Here is a 17,029-nt window from a genome sequence, read left to right as displayed (position 1 = left end):
CCAGTCCCTCTTTCTCACCCCAACCTGCCTCATAGTGTTGTTGTGAATATTAAATTGGTGGGGCAGGGAGGATAACCTTATGCACCACCTTGAACTTGTTGGAGGAAAGGTGGCATATAAATTAACAAATAAGGATTAAGAGGATAAGTGAAAGGCCACAAAGAAAATGTGGACATTGAGGAAGAGGGATCTGATGGAATGGAGAGAGATGACATTTGCTGTGCACATTTGTTTTTGTTTTAGGGTGGGGCGTTCCACATGTAGGGAGCAGCAATGGAGAATTGGTGAAGTCATTTAGGGCACAGTCCTATGCATGCTTAGACATAGAAAAGTCCTACCACTTCCAGCATTCCCCAGTGGGATGCTGGGAGCTGTAGGACTTTTTTCTGTCTAAAAATGCATAGGATTGTACCCTTAGGGGAACAAGAGACCTTTGGTCAACTGAGGGTGGTAGGGTTTATTTATTTATTACATTTATATCCCACCTTTTTTCCTCTTGCAAGGAACCCAAGGCAGCTTACATTCTCCTCCCCCTTCTCTCCATTTTATCCTCACAACAACAACCTTGTGAGGTAGGTTGGGCTGAGAGTCTGTGACTGGCCCAAAGTCACCCAGTGAGCTTCCATGGCCAAGTGGGGACTAGAACCCAGATCTCCCAGCTTCCAGTCCAACACTCTAGCCACTACACCATGCTGGCTCTCTGGGTTGAAGGAATAGAGGTCAAGGGCAGGGCTGTGTTGAGAAACAAGGGCCAAAATATTTTTTCGGATTGCAATTATTGATCTAGTTCTGATGTAAACCTTTAAGATAAACAAGAAAGTATTTCCTTGCTAATTCAGTTTAAGAGTTTGTTTCCCAACTCCCAACATTAGCCAGCGCAATAGAGGTCTCTGAGAAGCTCACGAGCAGCAAATGAGAACAGGGTATGATAAAGATAGCTAACCCCCTGTGTGTTCACAGGATGTCATAAACCGAGACATGGAGGTTCAATTTTAGCTCAGTTTATAATGAGAGACTTGGAGGTTCAATTTATATCATGACTAATAGCCTTTGGTGGGCTTATCCTTGCCCATGAATTTTACCCCTTTAAAAAGCCATCTCAGGGCGCAATCCTGTGCATGTCTACACACATAGTTGAAGAATGCTGGGAGTTGTACAACATTTTTCTGCCTAAAGATGCATGGAATGATGTCCATAATAAGCTGCTGTTATGTCCAACCCAACCAATAACCTTTTTTTCACTGGCTAAACATTGCTGGTAGATGCACACTTGTGCAAATGTTTTCAAACTCTACAAAATAGTTGCAAAACAGGTTGTTGTGCTTACTGTCTCCATCAAGACAGCATATTTATGTAAAAAATGGACTCTTTTACAGCTACCCTGAGAACCTGTTAAATAAAACAAATAACTACAGATTTAGCAATTACCATCTCAGGTCCACATTGAATATAAGGACCGACTGACAGAAGCAGATATGTTAGAAAAGCACATCATCCAAGCAAGGGCACGAGCCACAGCAGAAGAGGAAAGGATCCTGAATTTGTATAAAGAGGAAGTTCCAGACGGCTACTGTCACGCTGCCTTGCCACCAGGTGGGGGAAGTGAAAATTTGGCATCTCGCATGGTATGCTAACAGAAGACGGACCAAAGGGAAATCTTCTTTCTGATTTACAGGGGAAAAGCTAATTGAATCCAGTAAGGCAGGGGACCAACTTTTTTGGTCCTGTGGGCACATTTGGGAATTTGAGAAATTGCTGTGGGCACCACCACCACCAATTGCCTAATCAGTGAATCACCACTTTTGCATCTAACTGTCATGTCTGTGGGCCTTAGGCTGCATCTTATTCAGCAAAAACATTTGTTTTGTGTCTGTGGGACACCACAATGTCTCTTTTATAAGGGATTGTCTAATTCGGCAAATTATTGGCATTGCAATACAACTAATGCCTCTTTTAAATGTATGTTTGGCAATGCCCAGTAGTTGCTTCTATTTGGGAGGAGTTTATCACACAGATAAATTTTGTACTGGAACAGTCTTTAATATTCACTGATGTACACATTCTTTTAAATTATTTACCTGCTTCATGGAAATTAACAAATGGTCAGCGTAAATGGATTCTCCATGCCCTTTTGACAGCTAAAAGACTGATATTACAACACTGGAAGGATAAGCACCCACCTTCTAAAATCCAATGGATTGAGGACCTTCCATTGCTTTCAATATCTGAACGGGTGGCATAGAGATGCCACCTTTAAGTGGATAGTTATTTGGATATTTGTTGAAGCCTGTGTATAATTTGTATGCATTTGTATGCAAAGTTTTATGCATTTCACATGTATTCATTGCAATGGATATATACCAATCCATGTGTGTATATTAAAAAAAAATGGGGGGGGGGTTGCAGGTGCCTATGGGCACCACGTTGGAAACCCCTCCACGGGCACCATTGGAGTTCCCACGGGCACCGCATTGGGGACCCCTGTAGTAAGGGCTTGGATTCAACACTGCTGGCATGGAGGACATTTGTACAAGAAAGAGAAAATCTGTTTTGAAATTGCAAAAAACCTAACTGAGGTGTGTCCTTTGAAGTGTCAAGCATGGAATGAGGGCCAAACTGGACATGACATTAAAAGTGTGAATGCATTTAACGTGCATTTTTTAACTTTCAAAACTGCAGCGGAGGGTGTAGATCAGGAACCAGGCAATAGGGAGGGATTTTTTTTAACCCTTTCCCCCAATGCCGTGGTGCCAATTAAAATCCCCACCCCCCACACTCATATTTCCTCTGGCCTGAATCTCTCTTCAGAAATGAAGGGTTCGATCCAGTTTTATGATGGATCAACTGCGTTGATGGAAGTGGACTTTCCCACCTTCTCCTTCCAGCAGCAGGCCCTCCACCTCCTGAAAATGCTATGAAGAGAGTCAGGAATCCCTGCTGAATGGAGTAATCTGTGGCGTGTTGGGGGGGGGAGGGAATCCCCCCAAATTGGGCAGAAGGACCTTTCACGAGCAGAGTGTTTTCTCCCACGTAAGGTCCCTTCCTGTTGCAGAAGGCAGGTCCTGGATCCAACCCATTGTGTTTTCTGTTGTATCTTGGGATGACCAGAAACTGTTATCTGTATCTTTGAACATTTATCTCTCTTTAAATGTTTATGTTGTAGTGAAGTCTACCTTCAGATGGTGTGTGGATGATGAACTCCTTAAAAAGCATAATTTAATCTGCCCTCAAGATTATATCACTGACCCAGCACTCCTTACCCGAGCACCGAAAGGTAACTTTTACAGAGAGACTGTTGTGGCTTTCCAAAGATATACTTTACTATATACTTTCATGTTTAATAATTAAACATGAAAGAACTGTGTGAAATTATCAGCCTTTGTAAACACCCCCTTTCCGCCAAATGGCATAGGAAGATTCACATGGGGTTATCACACTCTAGTATCAAAATGGCCTTGTGAAATACAGGGTGTTTCAAAAAGATGGACCCGATTTGAAATCTCTGTATCTCTGCAATCACGAACCGCCCATGAATGAAACACTTACCACTTGAAAGGGTGGGGCATAGAGTTTCAAATGATGACCGCTAGATGCTTCTCTCAGCGCACAAACAACCCCTAACCTCAGTCATTCGCAAGATGGCGACCCCGCAACACAAGGTGTTTTGCGTTCTGCAGTTCAGCAAGACTGAATCCGCAATCGCGGTGCAGCGTGCGTTTCAACGGCGTTTTGGCATTGATCTGCCAATGCCAAAGAGCGTTCGTTGTTGGTACTGACAATTTGAGGAAACAGGTTGTTTATGTAAGGGGAAGAGCGCAGGGCGACCACGCACTTCAGAGGAAAACATGAGAAGAATTCAAGAGAGTTTTCAGCGTAGCCCATGCAAGTCCACTCGTCGTGCCAGCCGAGAACTTGCAATCGGTATGGCCTCATGATTAAACGTCGCCTTAACACACGCCAGACAGTTGTATGAGAGATCGCAAGTTCTCAGCTGGCACGACGAGTGGACTTGCACTTTATTAGTTTATTAGTTACCCCATAACCTAAGTTCTCTGGGTAAAATCTGCAGCTCAAACTATAGTACCTAAGGTTCCCTGAGGAGAGAATCTTAACTGTTAAACCAGCGTAAGTCTGTGGTATAGATATAACCATAGCAGCTTGCTCAAGGCCAGCCTGCACTGCAATAGCTTGTCCCCACAGAACAGAAAGTGGTGAGGCTGCACTGGAAGGGTACAACTTTCTTAAATATAAGGTGCAGAAGGGAGGGGAGGGTATAGTTTGCCTGCCCCTATTTATTTATTTATTTATTTATTAAAATATTTATATCCTTTAAATCAAAAAATTAGACCCTCAAGATAGATACCAGCAATCCTAAAAGAACAGTCAATAAAAAAATAAGCTAAGAACAAAAGCCACGGATAAACAGCAGCACTAATAATAATAAATAAATTGAGAACCCTCCTGAAAGGCACATATAAATAAGACTGTTTCCAACTGAGCACCTAAAAGCATGAAGAGAAGGAGCCGGCCAAATCTCCAGCAGCAGAGAATTCCACAGCTTGAGTGGCACCACTGAGTAGGCCCTGTTCATCTCCACCAACTGTACATCAGGGCTTCCTTGAAAGACTGAGGGCAGATTCGCCGGGGTGGAGTGAAGTCCTTTAGATATCCAGATTCCAAACTACAGTCTTACTAGTGTTGGCAAATTATTAATTATTTTTAGTTCACAAAATGGCACATGGGCTTGTTTAGTCTTTTCCATGCAGTTTTCTCTGATTGTCACTTTGAGTTGGAATTGGAGATTTGTGGTAGATTCCATGGAGAAGATTTTACCTGTGTGAACCATCCCTCCTTGCGTGAAAAATTTGAGACCTGAAAGATCCTAAATTTCAATGAAATTTGGAAATAGTTTTTGCCAGGTCCAAGATTGGCCCCCTCCTGTTTTCAACATTTACTTTTAATTCTAGATGTATCGGAGCCTGGCTATTTGAAAGAGATACTTAGTTATAAACACCATATTTATGACAACGGAAATCCTCCCAGGTTCAAAGAAGACCTACACATCAAGAAACTACAGAAAAGTCTACCAGATGTGTCTTTATCCAGCTTAACCCTGGAGTCTTCAACTTCTGATATTCCGGATCAGATCAAGAAATCATTTTGTAAGGTACCTATCTGCATTCCATTGCTTTAGGGCACAATCCTACACATGTTTAAACCGAAAAAATGCCTACAACTCCCAACGTTCACCAGCCAGTCATGCTGGCTGGGAAGTGCCAGGAATTATAGGACTTCCTTCTGTCTAAACATAGTGCATAGGATTGTGCCTTGTTGTTTTTAAATTCTTTGTCGCCCCCCTCTTTGTTCTGTGTACCCTTCCCACAGAGCACCGCTGCCATACTGTGGTGAGATTCTTCCTCATTTTCCTCTTGGCCTATTTTTCTTCAATAAGGGCAATAATTGTCTTTTCTCCTGCCCCTGATTTTGGGGGCCCATGGGCGTCAGAGAACTGCAGGAAACTGGTGGGATATCCTGGAGCCCCTCAACTGTAGAGGAGGCTGGCAGGGTATCGCTTTGTCTCCCATCATATTAGGTTCAACAGATTCACACCAGTTATAGAAAAGAAGTATGCAGGAAGTGAGTCTGGAATACAGACTTCAGTATCAATAAATCCCAATTCTGCAACCACAAGGTGCATGTTCTGCGACTGGAATAATTTTAGGGGGGGACATTAATCAGCACATTTCCGCTAATTATGTAAATAATGATATGTATAATTTGTGTAATCCAGCCAGGGGGTTGTGTGTTTAAAAATAATAACTAGGATTTCTATAGTCCCTGATAAAAATGTAGAAGGAATGATATATATAGTAGGTCGGTTACACAGAATAATGGGAAACAATAGGTGATTAGAGTTATAAGAACGGGAGTGGTCAGTGAGGAAGAGGAGGTTTATGTGAAACAAAAGAATCCAACCTCCTGGGCACCCCAGCCTTGCTAAGATATGAGCTGTGGAGCCTGCTCAACAGAACTCATAACTCAACAGAAGTTCTGCTGAGTTCCATGGGTCTGACTCCCACGTAAGTGTGCAGAGAAGTACTGTTTTTACCAGAAACTGCCTGTCTGTTTTTGTTTTTCTTGGTGCTATATACTTGTTTTGTGGGGTATTCATTTTACAGCAAAAATGGAGATTCCCACCATTCTGAAAAAGGATGCCACATTTCCCTCTTATAAACAGATTCCAAATATATGTTACGATTGTGGATGTTCTGATTTCTGGGTTAAATGAGGCGAGAATTCTTAAAAGCCTGTGTGATCAGTCTTAATGATTGTGAAGGAGTCTTTTATAAAACTGTAACTGAAAGTAGGTTTCTCCTTTCACCATCTCAACTGTCAGAAGAAATCTAGACCCTTAAGAAAATCAGCTTGGAAGAATGACATGTCCAGAGCCGAAAGACAAAAGGACCGTGCTTATCTCCAGAGGCTTGAGGATCGCCACAACTTCCTGAAAAATCCTCGTTTTTTCCCTCCTAACTCGCTTCATGGAGGCAGGTCTTTGATTTTGCCCCAAAAGAAGGTTGAGCGAATGGTAGCTGGAAGAAAAAAGACTGTGGTGGAAAGGTAGCTGCACAGTTCTTTGTAAAATAAAATCAAATAAAATAGACATTGTAGTCACAATTCATATAGCACAGGCATTCTCAGTAACAACAGTAATGCTTAGTACTTAATAGCTCTTCCGAGTATTTGAAGACATGACATACATTATCTCAACAATCCTTACACTATTCCAGTAATGTAGGCTTATTGGGCTGTTTGCACGTAATGGTGTCCTGCAGGCTTTGTGAATCCACGATTAACCCAGGATTAATTTATGGGTAACTGGATTGTTTAACCCATGATTAACCTATAATGTCTGGGTCCAGATGTCACATAGCAATCCCCAATTGGCCTGATTGGGGGTTAAATATTCAAAATGGTGGCACAGCACACCTGGCATGTGCTGCAACAAGATATAGGTTAATTAATTAACCCGTGACATGCTGCCTTTACATGTGAAGCAAGTCACTGTGTTGCAGAGAGGGAGCAGGGAGCCAGGCACACAGCCACCTTTTTTGGCAGGAACTACACAGAGTTGGAGGGAACAAGTCCCACATTAGAAGGCCTGCTGAAGTGAAGGGACCTTCACATGATGTAGTAGCAGGATCATCAAACAGCAAATGGTGTCCATGCTCAGAAACCAACCAGGTCAAGATTTCAAGAACAAGTGTTGAATGAAGCCAAGGCCTGTAGCATTTGAGGCCTTGAAATGCCAAAGGATGCCCTATTGCATTTTAGCCCCAGTAAAAAATGCCCATCAATTTTAATATTTTATAACTCTAGGAGTTCTGTGGGTAAAGCTCAAGAACAGTGTTCAGCACATTCACTGTTATCTTCTGTATGGAGGCCATAAGCCCTCTCTTGTGTTACTAGAATTCTGTCATTTCATTTCAGCAATTCCGAGTCTGTGCCTATTTTTCTAGCGAATCCACCGGCAGTTGTGTTTTCTTATTATGAAGTTGGCCAGGTTTATGAGGTAAGAGTTTTTTGTTGCACAAGGGAGGATTTCTCATATTTCTCATTATTATCTTGCTTCAGAAGGCTCTGCACATCCCTTTTGACACACTTGTACATTTCAGCCTCAGAAGTAGCTTCTGTTCATAGAGATCTCTCAAACACTTAATAAAATCTTATTCTTTGTTTACTGAATAATGCTCAGTTTCCTTGCCTCAGGTACACTCTCAGAGGCAGATTGTGTGAAATAATATTACTCTCGTTTTCAACAGCCAAAACTGCTTTATAGAAGTTACTGTTTGCCATGTTTTTTTAATCATTCTCCCTTTGTAGATGACTGTAGAGTTACAGAACATGACCTCAACTTCTCAGTGTGTCAGAATAATTCCTCCGGCTACGTCAGCCTTTTCCATTGGGTTGGGTAAGTTCTTGCTTGGTTCAGTGATGTGTACTGATTTCCTGCAGAAAGTGGAATTTTTGAAATGCCTCCAGATGGGTAGATATTTGCTTTATACTAACCTGAAGGAGCAGGAGAAAGACACTATTTTGAGCGTTGCAAATGTAACATGAGCCAAGCTCAGAGGGCCGTACTGCTGACTTCCACATTTTGGCCTGGATTCAAGGTCTGCCTCTCGCAAAAGAAAGAGACTTCCATGAGAGGAAGGGCTCTGCCTGCAGAAGTTCCTTCCACCCAAATTTTGGGGATCCCCCCTTACCCTCCAGAACCACAGCTCCAGCCATTCAGCAGGGTCTCCTGACTGTGTAGCAGGGCTGGAGTTTTACCATGGGAAGGAGGGTGCTGGGAAGTGGTGGTGCTGAAAGAAGGGCCTCACTTGAAGAACTGAAAACCTGGGCAGGTTCATATGGAAGAAGGTGGCCTTTCAGCTTTACAGGTCACAACCAGCACTTTGAATTGTGCCCCGAAACAGACCAGTAGCTGGTGAAGCTCTTGTAACAAGGAAATCATCTGCTTCTGTTGTCTTGCTTGTTTCAAATTTAGATTGCAAGCTCTCCGGGGCAGGGACCTGTTGTCTTGTACTCTGTAAAGTGCTTTGCACATTGATGGCACTATATTTATATCAACAACAACATCGTCATCTCTACGTGCATTGTTCCCAGGGCAAAACCTGCTAGAGCCTTACAATCAGCATGTGGCATCTGTGATAAATGTGTTAAAAAGAAACCTTTGCTTCTTTTCAAGGAAAATTTCCAAGTGAAAGAGGGCTTGTTGCTCCTGGGATGAGTTGCCACTATGTAGTCCAGTTTATTCCTGAATACCTAGCAGATTATGATGATTACATACTGGTAGAGTCGCAGGCAACATATCCGCTCCTGGTCCCTTTGCAAGGTAGAAGACCACCTCCTGTGTTGACATGTGAGTTGACTGCTCCCTTGCTGAGGCTTCTTCTTCTGGATCCTTTGCAAGATCAGCTCCTTTGCACATGTTCTTTTCGGGGGGGGGGGGTCTTTCTCTGCCTTTTGCACAAATTGCGCAAATACACGAGAGTCTCATTTCACGATTTCTTAATAATAGCACATTTTCCTTGATCTAAAAAGCTGGAGAAATGGTTTCAAAGAGTGGGAGAGGCCCTGGAGGGGCAATGACATAATGTAAAGGACCCACAAACTACTGTGAATGACCAATCACAAGTGCTCAATAAAAGCCTGACACAGAAAGATTCAAAGTTCTGAAACAGGCAGGCAGGCCAAGAACGGGGAGATGAGTTGGCTGAGGAGTAAGCAGACGGTCTGTTGCACATCTGGTTAGGGCACACTTCCTCAACTTGGGCACCCTTCAGATGTTTTGGATTACAGCTCCCATCATTCCCAGTCAGTAGGGCCAATGCTGAGAGTTGTAGTCCAACATGTCTGGAGCGCACCAACTTGAGGAAATCTAGGTTAGGGTCTCTCTGATAATAGGTGTTCTGGTCAGAGGTCTGGGGAGGCACTGTAGCATATTCCAAGGTGTGTCTGCACTGTCCAGTTTTCATTTGATACACCAAAGGTTTTTTTTTTTTAAGTGTTCCAGTTCCTTCTACCCCTCAGGACGCTTATCACCTCTTTCTCACCACACTGTGCTATACGTGTAGACCAGGCTGGCTGTTTAAACCCTGCAGTGTGTGACACTCTGTGCGTGCATGCAAGAATGTCAGCGCCAGATCGTTTTACATCATGCCGTTACTGTCTTAGAAGGAACACTTCATCTCTATGTGTTGCTTCCAGGCATGTTGGTCAACATTGTGGATGGACTGGAATCTACTAATTCTGTGTTGGAATTTAAACTGCTTTTTAAAATGCTTTCCCCCCTTGCTGTTGTCATTCACTGCTTTTACCCGTGTTTTGCTGCAGTGCCTCATGTCTTAGATTGCGGAGCATGCCTTGTGGGTGGAGTAAAATTTACAGAATTCTTATGCAAAAATGAAGGGTCCAGCACTGGGAAGTTTTGCATAATGCCAAAGAAGACATGGCCACCACCTCACTTCCGTGTAAGTCAGCAAGTATGGTAGAACAGGGAAAAAAACCTGCCTGACCCTCAGTCCCATTGATATAGAGTGTTAGAGCACATCTCAGATTTTGTTCAATCTTAAGGTGATCCATTCTCTTTTCCTTATGTGAAGGCTGTTGCCACTTTAGGTTATGTGGAGCAAGTGCCATTTGGGATCCGACCTGCAGTTTTTGAGCTAGCTCCGGGTCAGTCTACATTAATTGAGGTCAGTTGTTGGTGCTGTAGCTCATGCTTCAAGCATATGCATGGAATAGATACACCATTTTAGAAAACCTAAAGCAAGATTCAGCAGACAGTCTGTTCATTTGAGAAAACATTTATACTAGGACTGAGTTGCTGTGACACACTGAGAGTGATGACAGATGTGGTCAGAGTGGGTTCTTCACTCGTGATGTGAATTTGTCTTCACAACGTAGGTTGAAGACAGATGTAATATAAAAAGAGGACTCACAGCAGGCTCTTCTTGGCCTCACAAATGGAAAAGCAGGTGTCAGTGCCAGCTGAATTCTTCTCTGTGCCAAATTCCAAATTTGCTCAGTGTGTTCGTATAGAATCTCCAAATGCACCTTAGGGCCAAACAGATGTGTATACATGTTTATTAATCACATGCGTGCTCACATGGCTGTAAAGAAGGAATAGGGTGGAAGTTAACGTTTTCTACTAAAAGGGCCATGGAAGGCGAGGGAAATGAGCCTCTTCTGCTTTAACCTTACTTCACTCTGTTGTTTTTAACTGTATCAGTTTGACTCTTTAATAAGCACGCGGATGTCTGTTCAGGCCCTTAGAGTGTGAATAGCAGAAGCCTTGAGTCCAGATGGAGAAGTGGGACTATAAGACTGATGATTTGAAGAGAGAAATTATGTATGGTGATATCTACACTACAGTCTTAAACTGGATTCACATCTCTAACAGAGAATTCTCAGTAACCATAATACAATTTCCAGAATTCTTTGGGAAAGCCATGGTAACACTTAAACTGGTAGCCAGGGCCTGTGAATATTTTCATGATGCAGAAACTTCTCTTTCAGGTAGTGTTTGTGCCCATTTTTCCTGAGCTCCTGTCAGTGACGTACATCATTGTTTGTGACAACTGCCAAATCAACAAGTTTACTGTGACAGGTTTGCCACTAACATCTTTGCAAGTTTAATGTTCAAGTTGAAAAGAGTGTAGGATCAGGATTTGAGGCGGGGGGACACTCCAGGCAAGACCCCCCTTAACCTATGACAAGTAGAGGCAGTAATGTATGCAAATGGAGCACTCCGGAGTCCCTTGCCCAGATGACATATGCAAGTAAACGACGCCACATGCAGCAATGCTTTGAATGTGGAAGGGTTCTGTTCCTGAGATTCCCAAAAAGGTTCTCAGATGGTTGATCTGGGGAAGGCCTTGGTCTGAGACTTTGGAGAGCTGCTTTCAGTTAGGATAGACAGCACAGGGCCGAATAGATCAGTGGTGTGAAAGCCTCATCTGGTAAAGCAGCTTCATAAGTTAAGCACAGTACATTTAGGTAGTCCAGTGAAATCCACAAACCCAGTCCTATATATTTCCTGCAGCAGGGGTGCAGAACATCAGGCCCGGGGCCAAATCTGGCCCTCTGAGGGTTCCAGTTCTGCCCTCTGGGGTTCCACCAGATGGCCATGCCCCCTTCCCTGGCCCCATCCCTCCAGCCGCTGATCATTTGCTGGTTCCCCAGCTTTTGAGCAGTGTTCCACCCATTCTAAAAGGGCGAAATGCATATCCTAAGGCATAGTTACTGGCAATAAGAACATCCAGCTAAAATGCGTTGATATTTTTGTCCCACCCTTTCTGCTTTCAGCCTTGCCTACCACTGGAATGCAGCCTCATAGAGCATCGGGCTAAAAGATGTTCTGCACCCTTGTACTACGGGATGATAAACTGACGTTTGTGCTCATTTTTGCCCAGGGCTTGGACAGCTGATAGCTTTGAAACTTTTATCTGTTACTGGTGGAGAAAGCAGCCCTATGCCTGGCGAGCTTACAGATGTAACAGCACAACATCTTGTACGCTTTGATTCTTTGAATCCCTATTCAGTGGCGGAGAAAACTCTGGTTCTAAGAAATGTGACGTATGTATGATGCTCATACTATGTAGCAAGAAGGAGGAGCTTTTTTAGTTCAGAAGCCAGTGGGTTGTGCTACAAACAGTATGGGGTTGGATCCAGACTAAGTTAATTACGCTTTGTTCCTATTGAAAGTTAGACATGACTTAACTTTTTCACATTGATTTCTAAATGCAACTAAATTATGGGGTGCTTAGTTTTTCTTGATTCTTTTTGTTTTGGAAAATACTTGTTATTTTATTTTTATCTTTATAAATGAAATAAACAGTACCAACAACCTAATCAGTATCTACAGTTTCCCAACAATACAATATTCTTATGAGGACACAGCAATAACGAAAAAGGGAAAAAAAAGAAAAAAGAAAACAGAAAACAGAAGGAGAAGGAAGAAGAAAGCAAGAAAGAAAATGAAAAAAATATTAAAGTTACTTAAAAGGATTAAATTTAAACTCCATTACACACAAACTTCAAATATCATTCTACTTAAAAGTTATACCTATAACATTGCCAATATTACAATTCAGTACAGCATAAATAATCAACCTTACATTTCAATATCATATCATCAGTCTTAAAGCAAGGAAGCAGGCCTACCATTCATTTCCAGTAACCATACATTGCCCTTCAGTTCACATATAATAGTAGAGCGTAACAATTTAACCACCCTGAAATATTACTAACCAGTCTCATAATAATGATAGTAATAATAATAAAAAGGAGGGAAATTAGAAAGGATAATAATAAGTCACTAATAAATTTTATATTGTTGTATAATAATAATTAGGAGTTTCAAAACAACTTTGAGTGATGATTAAGCTGTGGCAGGCTAGCCCCGGAGCCCAGCCCTCCTGCTACTTCGCAAAGGGTGCTATTCTTCCAAGACTTCATCCAGATGCTGCTCTTGCCTCCCCTTTTCAATCCAGGGGAAGATGAAAAGGTTTTTCAACCTTTTAAAAGCTGTTTGAGATAGTGTCCTGCGGAGGCTCCGTGGAATGCTGCCAAGGGCGACATTGGCTCCGACCGGAAGTCACTTTTTCTTAATTCTCTTGTGTGTGAATATGTACATAGCTAGGGTGGATTTAGATATGGCATGTGATATGTTACTGCATGACCTTGAGGTGCTATTATTCCAAGAATAGCACATGCATGTGAACTCTCATCTGTATATGTGTGTTCAACAGACGTGGAAATACTAGGATCTTGGGGAGAGGCAGGGCATATACACTGGCGGATTACGTGCTATATTAGATCATAGTGGGGAAATTAGCCCAACAACAAGGGCAAAGATTACGTTCTTGAATCATTTTACCACAAATGTTTATAGAAAGGAAGCACTGATTAGTATATCATCCCTAATATTGGACCAGCCAAGAAAAGATGGAGGCAGAGAGTTGGGGGTGGGGGATCGAGAAATGGAGAGGGAGTATTTGGAGGCCTAAGCGCAACAGGGGGAAGCCGTGATTCAGTGGCACAGGGCTGGCCATGCGAGGAACAGAACAGATAGATTTAAATAGCTATCAGGAGAATGAATGAGAAACAGACAGAGTGGGGATATTTACCTGTTTAGAGAGGACAAGCCAAAGGCTTCAGTTTCTGGTTGGTCACGATCGGTTGGGAATTCACAGAGAGCACTGGTTATGATGTCTGGGGATGATGGGAGTTGTAATCCAACACCTCTGGATTGGCACCAGGTTGGGGAAGGCTGTTATATCCGAATTATACAAGCTGGTTTTCACAAGCCAGACACCAGTACTGGGACAATGACAGTTTGAACTGGGTTTCTGGGTTTCATTTGGAAGCAAATTGTGGTTTGCACAAACTAGAACAGGGGGGAGGGAATTGGTGTGTGTGGGTGGTGCATGCAAGACTGAAGCATTATCCCGACGGCCAAACCATGATTTGGGCAGCACATGTGAAGTGAACCATGCTGTGCAGTTTACTCGGGACCGACTGCTCTCGTTATATAGCCCCAGAAATTAAAGCTTATGAGAACAAGTTTTATAATGACGCCCATTACTTTGTGGGGTCAAAATGAAAGGTTGCCTAAAATTGCGGTTTTCTTATATTTTTATCCTGTGTTCACACATTGAGTTGAATGTATCCCTTTTGTCTCTTTGTGCAGCCACGTGGAACTTCCTTTTTTCTGGCAGATAATGAAGCCTAATTTGCAGCCATTAATGTTGGAAGGAAAAGTGGACCTCACAAAAATAAAGTACAACTTGGAGACGGAGTCAGCTTTCTGTGTAACTCCTGCCATGGGAACGCTGCGTCCCCACTCTGATCATTTGTTTATGCTCACTTTCCTTCCCAAAAAGGTACTGCTTCACTTGTTCTTGACAGAGTGTACCTCTCAGCTTTTTAAAATTCTGCATAGCTTGTTGGAGAAAGTTTAATTCGCTACTACTAAGAGGTCCTGGAACTCAAAAGCAAATGACATTATTTCTGGATTATTGGTTCAACATCCCTTGACTCTGGACTTTTTTCTCACATCTTGTTATTTTCTCACATCATTTGTTGGCTGCTATTGATCAGCCATCCATAACTTGTAACCTTCCAAGCCAAACGAAGCTTACCAGCCCTGTGCTGTTGCCTGCCGGGTTCTTGGGACCCGGGCTGTCCTACACGGCAAATGGTTTGAGCTTGGCTTAGCAGGTCACAAGTCATGCAGGCCTAGTATAGACAGAGGCCATGCCATTTTGTACATTTTCACTTAAGCATTTGGTCTAGCTTATATCACAGATTTCTACTGCAGCCGGGTGTCAGGGAACAGGGAACCTGGGAGGCCATATGGTTGAGGCAGGAGGAGGAGGAGATGTCATCAGGGACTGTAAGTCGTTAATGAGAAGGGGCACAAACAGGTGGGAGAATGTATTTTAATGTATTGTACATTACCAGAGAACTTTGGTTATTGAGTGGTTTAAAAGTACAGTAAGGGCACAATCCTATGCATGTTTAGACAGAAAAAAAGTCCTACAGCTCCCACTATTCCCCAGCCACCCATGATGGCTGGGGAATGCTGGGAGTTGTAGGACTTTGTTCTGTCTAAACATGCATAGGATTGTGCCCTAAATAAATAAGCAAATAACATTTATACACACATACCTAGAAAAAGTAACACTGCTTTCCTCTGGAGGTAAGTTCTTCCTTAAATATTTGGGATTTTTGTAAGAGAAGAACCTCAATTTTTGGTAAATCCAAACTCTTGACTCTTCTCTGGAGTTGAGCATATGCATGAACGCATACAGGTGAACTTCTGTTCATATTTTACAAAAATGCAACAGTTTCTGCGAAATTGGTGAGTGTGTGTGGGTAGTTTGCAGAAAACCAAAAACAATAATTCATCAGCAGGTTGAATGAATAGTGTGATATGGGACTTCTGTTGCATTTGTACAGATTTGTGCAAACCATGTGTGCAAGTTTTCAGATAGAGATCTATACACATGTTGTGATCCCTATGTGTTTCTGCACCAGGAAAAGTGATTAGAACTCAAATGCACCTTTTCTTGGTACTGGATTAGTGGGAGCACCCCTTCTTTTCAGGAAGAGAAATCCTTCTTGGTATGGAGAACTAAGAAAACTTTTGATTTTATTCCATTCATTTTTTTCTTTTTTTTCTTTTATTATCTATTTAAAATATTTATTGGCTGCCTTTCAGGGGAGAAACCCTCCCAAGGCGGCTTACAGCAATAAAATACATAAAATCAGTTAAAATATTAAGAACGATAAACACATAAAGACAGTAAAAGAGCAATAAAAACAACAATAAAACCTGCAGCAACAGCAATGGCCATTAATAGCAGCAACAGCAGTTATATCAAGAGAAGGCCATGGTAAAATGATACGTTTTCAAGGCCTTCTTAAAGGCCTACAATGATGGAGCATGGCAGGGCTCTGATGGCAACTTGTTCCAAAGGTGTGGGGCCGCTGCAGAGAAGGTGCTCTCACATGTGGTCGCCCACCTAACTATTCTTACAGGTGGGCATATGAGAAGGGCCTCTCTTTCTGATCTTGAAAGCATGGGCAGGCTGATGTGGGTGAAGGCAGTCCTTCAGGTAACTTGGCTCCAAACTTAAGGCTTTAAAGGTCAAAACCAGCACTTTAAACCAGCACTTCTTTTAATAGTCCTTGTATTCCTAAGACAAACTCAGGACCAGAGTAGATGTAATGTTGATGGGAATCTCTTTCTTTTTACGTGTCTGCCCCATTAATATATAAAGTTTGGGGGATGGTCTTAATTTCATATTGAGAGGGGTGTTGAATTCCAACCCCCCACCCTGTGCCTTACATCCCTTCAGTCTATTGCACCAAGTACTTTCGTTTTTTCCTGGTTCACTCAAAAGCAGAAAGAGAGAAAAGTGCCTGGAGCGACAGACTGAGGATTTAAGGTGTACGTGTCTGTGTGAGCATTCAGTTCCCTTCTCCTCTGTGCTACTTTTTAATATTGCAGACCTCCCTCCTTGCAACCCACTTTTCATTCATGAATGGGGCAGACATGAATGACGTCCCCATCATATCTAGTCTGGCCCTTAATTTGAACAATAACAGCTGCCCTGGTTTAGTTCATCGTAAAGCCTGGAGGCTCTGCCTCGAGTCAAATGAAGAGGCAGCTTGTTGTGTCCCAGTAGAAATAAATATCTAATCCTTATGTAGAAGCAGGTAATTGATAAGCTATATACCTAAAAATGTAAAGTGTGAATGCAGCAAACAAGTGTATCATTCACATACACTTGTCATGGAACTGTGACTCCCTGCATCTCCCCAGTGAGTGTGCCCTTGGAGACAAATACAGGGTTGCCTCTATGTAGTATGTGAAATGGCCCACAGTCATACCAAGTCTCAGCTGCAGAGATAAGCTGGTTAAACTGAGAGAAGCTTTTATTTATGGCAGCCC

The 17,029-nt window shown here is 42.5% G+C and overlaps 1 protein-coding gene across 2 annotated transcripts in view; it reads left to right on the top strand.

Annotated features, from left to right (window-relative positions):
* DLEC1 (DLEC1 cilia and flagella associated protein) overlaps window positions 1–17,029 on the top strand; it is a 56,751-nt gene that overhangs the window by 10,680 nt on the left and 29,042 nt on the right. Inside the window, exons 3-14 of one of the 2 annotated variants that reach the window (XM_084859424.1) lie at window positions 1,437–1,593; window positions 3,164–3,274; window positions 4,968–5,167; window positions 6,398–6,621; window positions 7,492–7,573; window positions 7,885–7,972; window positions 8,753–8,926; window positions 9,901–10,037; window positions 10,170–10,262; window positions 11,086–11,176; window positions 11,982–12,144; window positions 14,261–14,453. In XM_084859424.1, the coding sequence (XP_084715550.1) occupies window positions 1,437–1,593; window positions 3,164–3,274; window positions 4,968–5,167; window positions 6,398–6,621; window positions 7,492–7,573; window positions 7,885–7,972; window positions 8,753–8,926; window positions 9,901–10,037; window positions 10,170–10,262; window positions 11,086–11,176; window positions 11,982–12,144; window positions 14,261–14,453 (1,713 nt within the window). Of the gene's footprint in view, window positions 1–1,376; window positions 1,594–3,163; window positions 3,275–4,967; window positions 5,168–6,397; window positions 6,622–7,491; window positions 7,574–7,884; window positions 7,973–8,752; window positions 8,927–9,900; window positions 10,038–10,169; window positions 10,263–11,085; window positions 11,177–11,981; window positions 12,145–14,260; window positions 14,454–17,029 lie in introns of both variants that reach the window. The other variant, XM_084859425.1, reaches the window with a different exon arrangement.

Source organism: Heloderma suspectum, chromosome 5, assembly GCF_057233095.1.
Source record: "Heloderma suspectum isolate Gila_16-S chromosome 5, 16-S_ref, whole genome shotgun sequence".
Classification (NCBI taxonomy): Eukaryota; Metazoa; Chordata; class Lepidosauria; order Squamata; family Helodermatidae; genus Heloderma; species Heloderma suspectum.
This window is presented reverse-complemented; position numbering and strand designations above follow the sequence as displayed.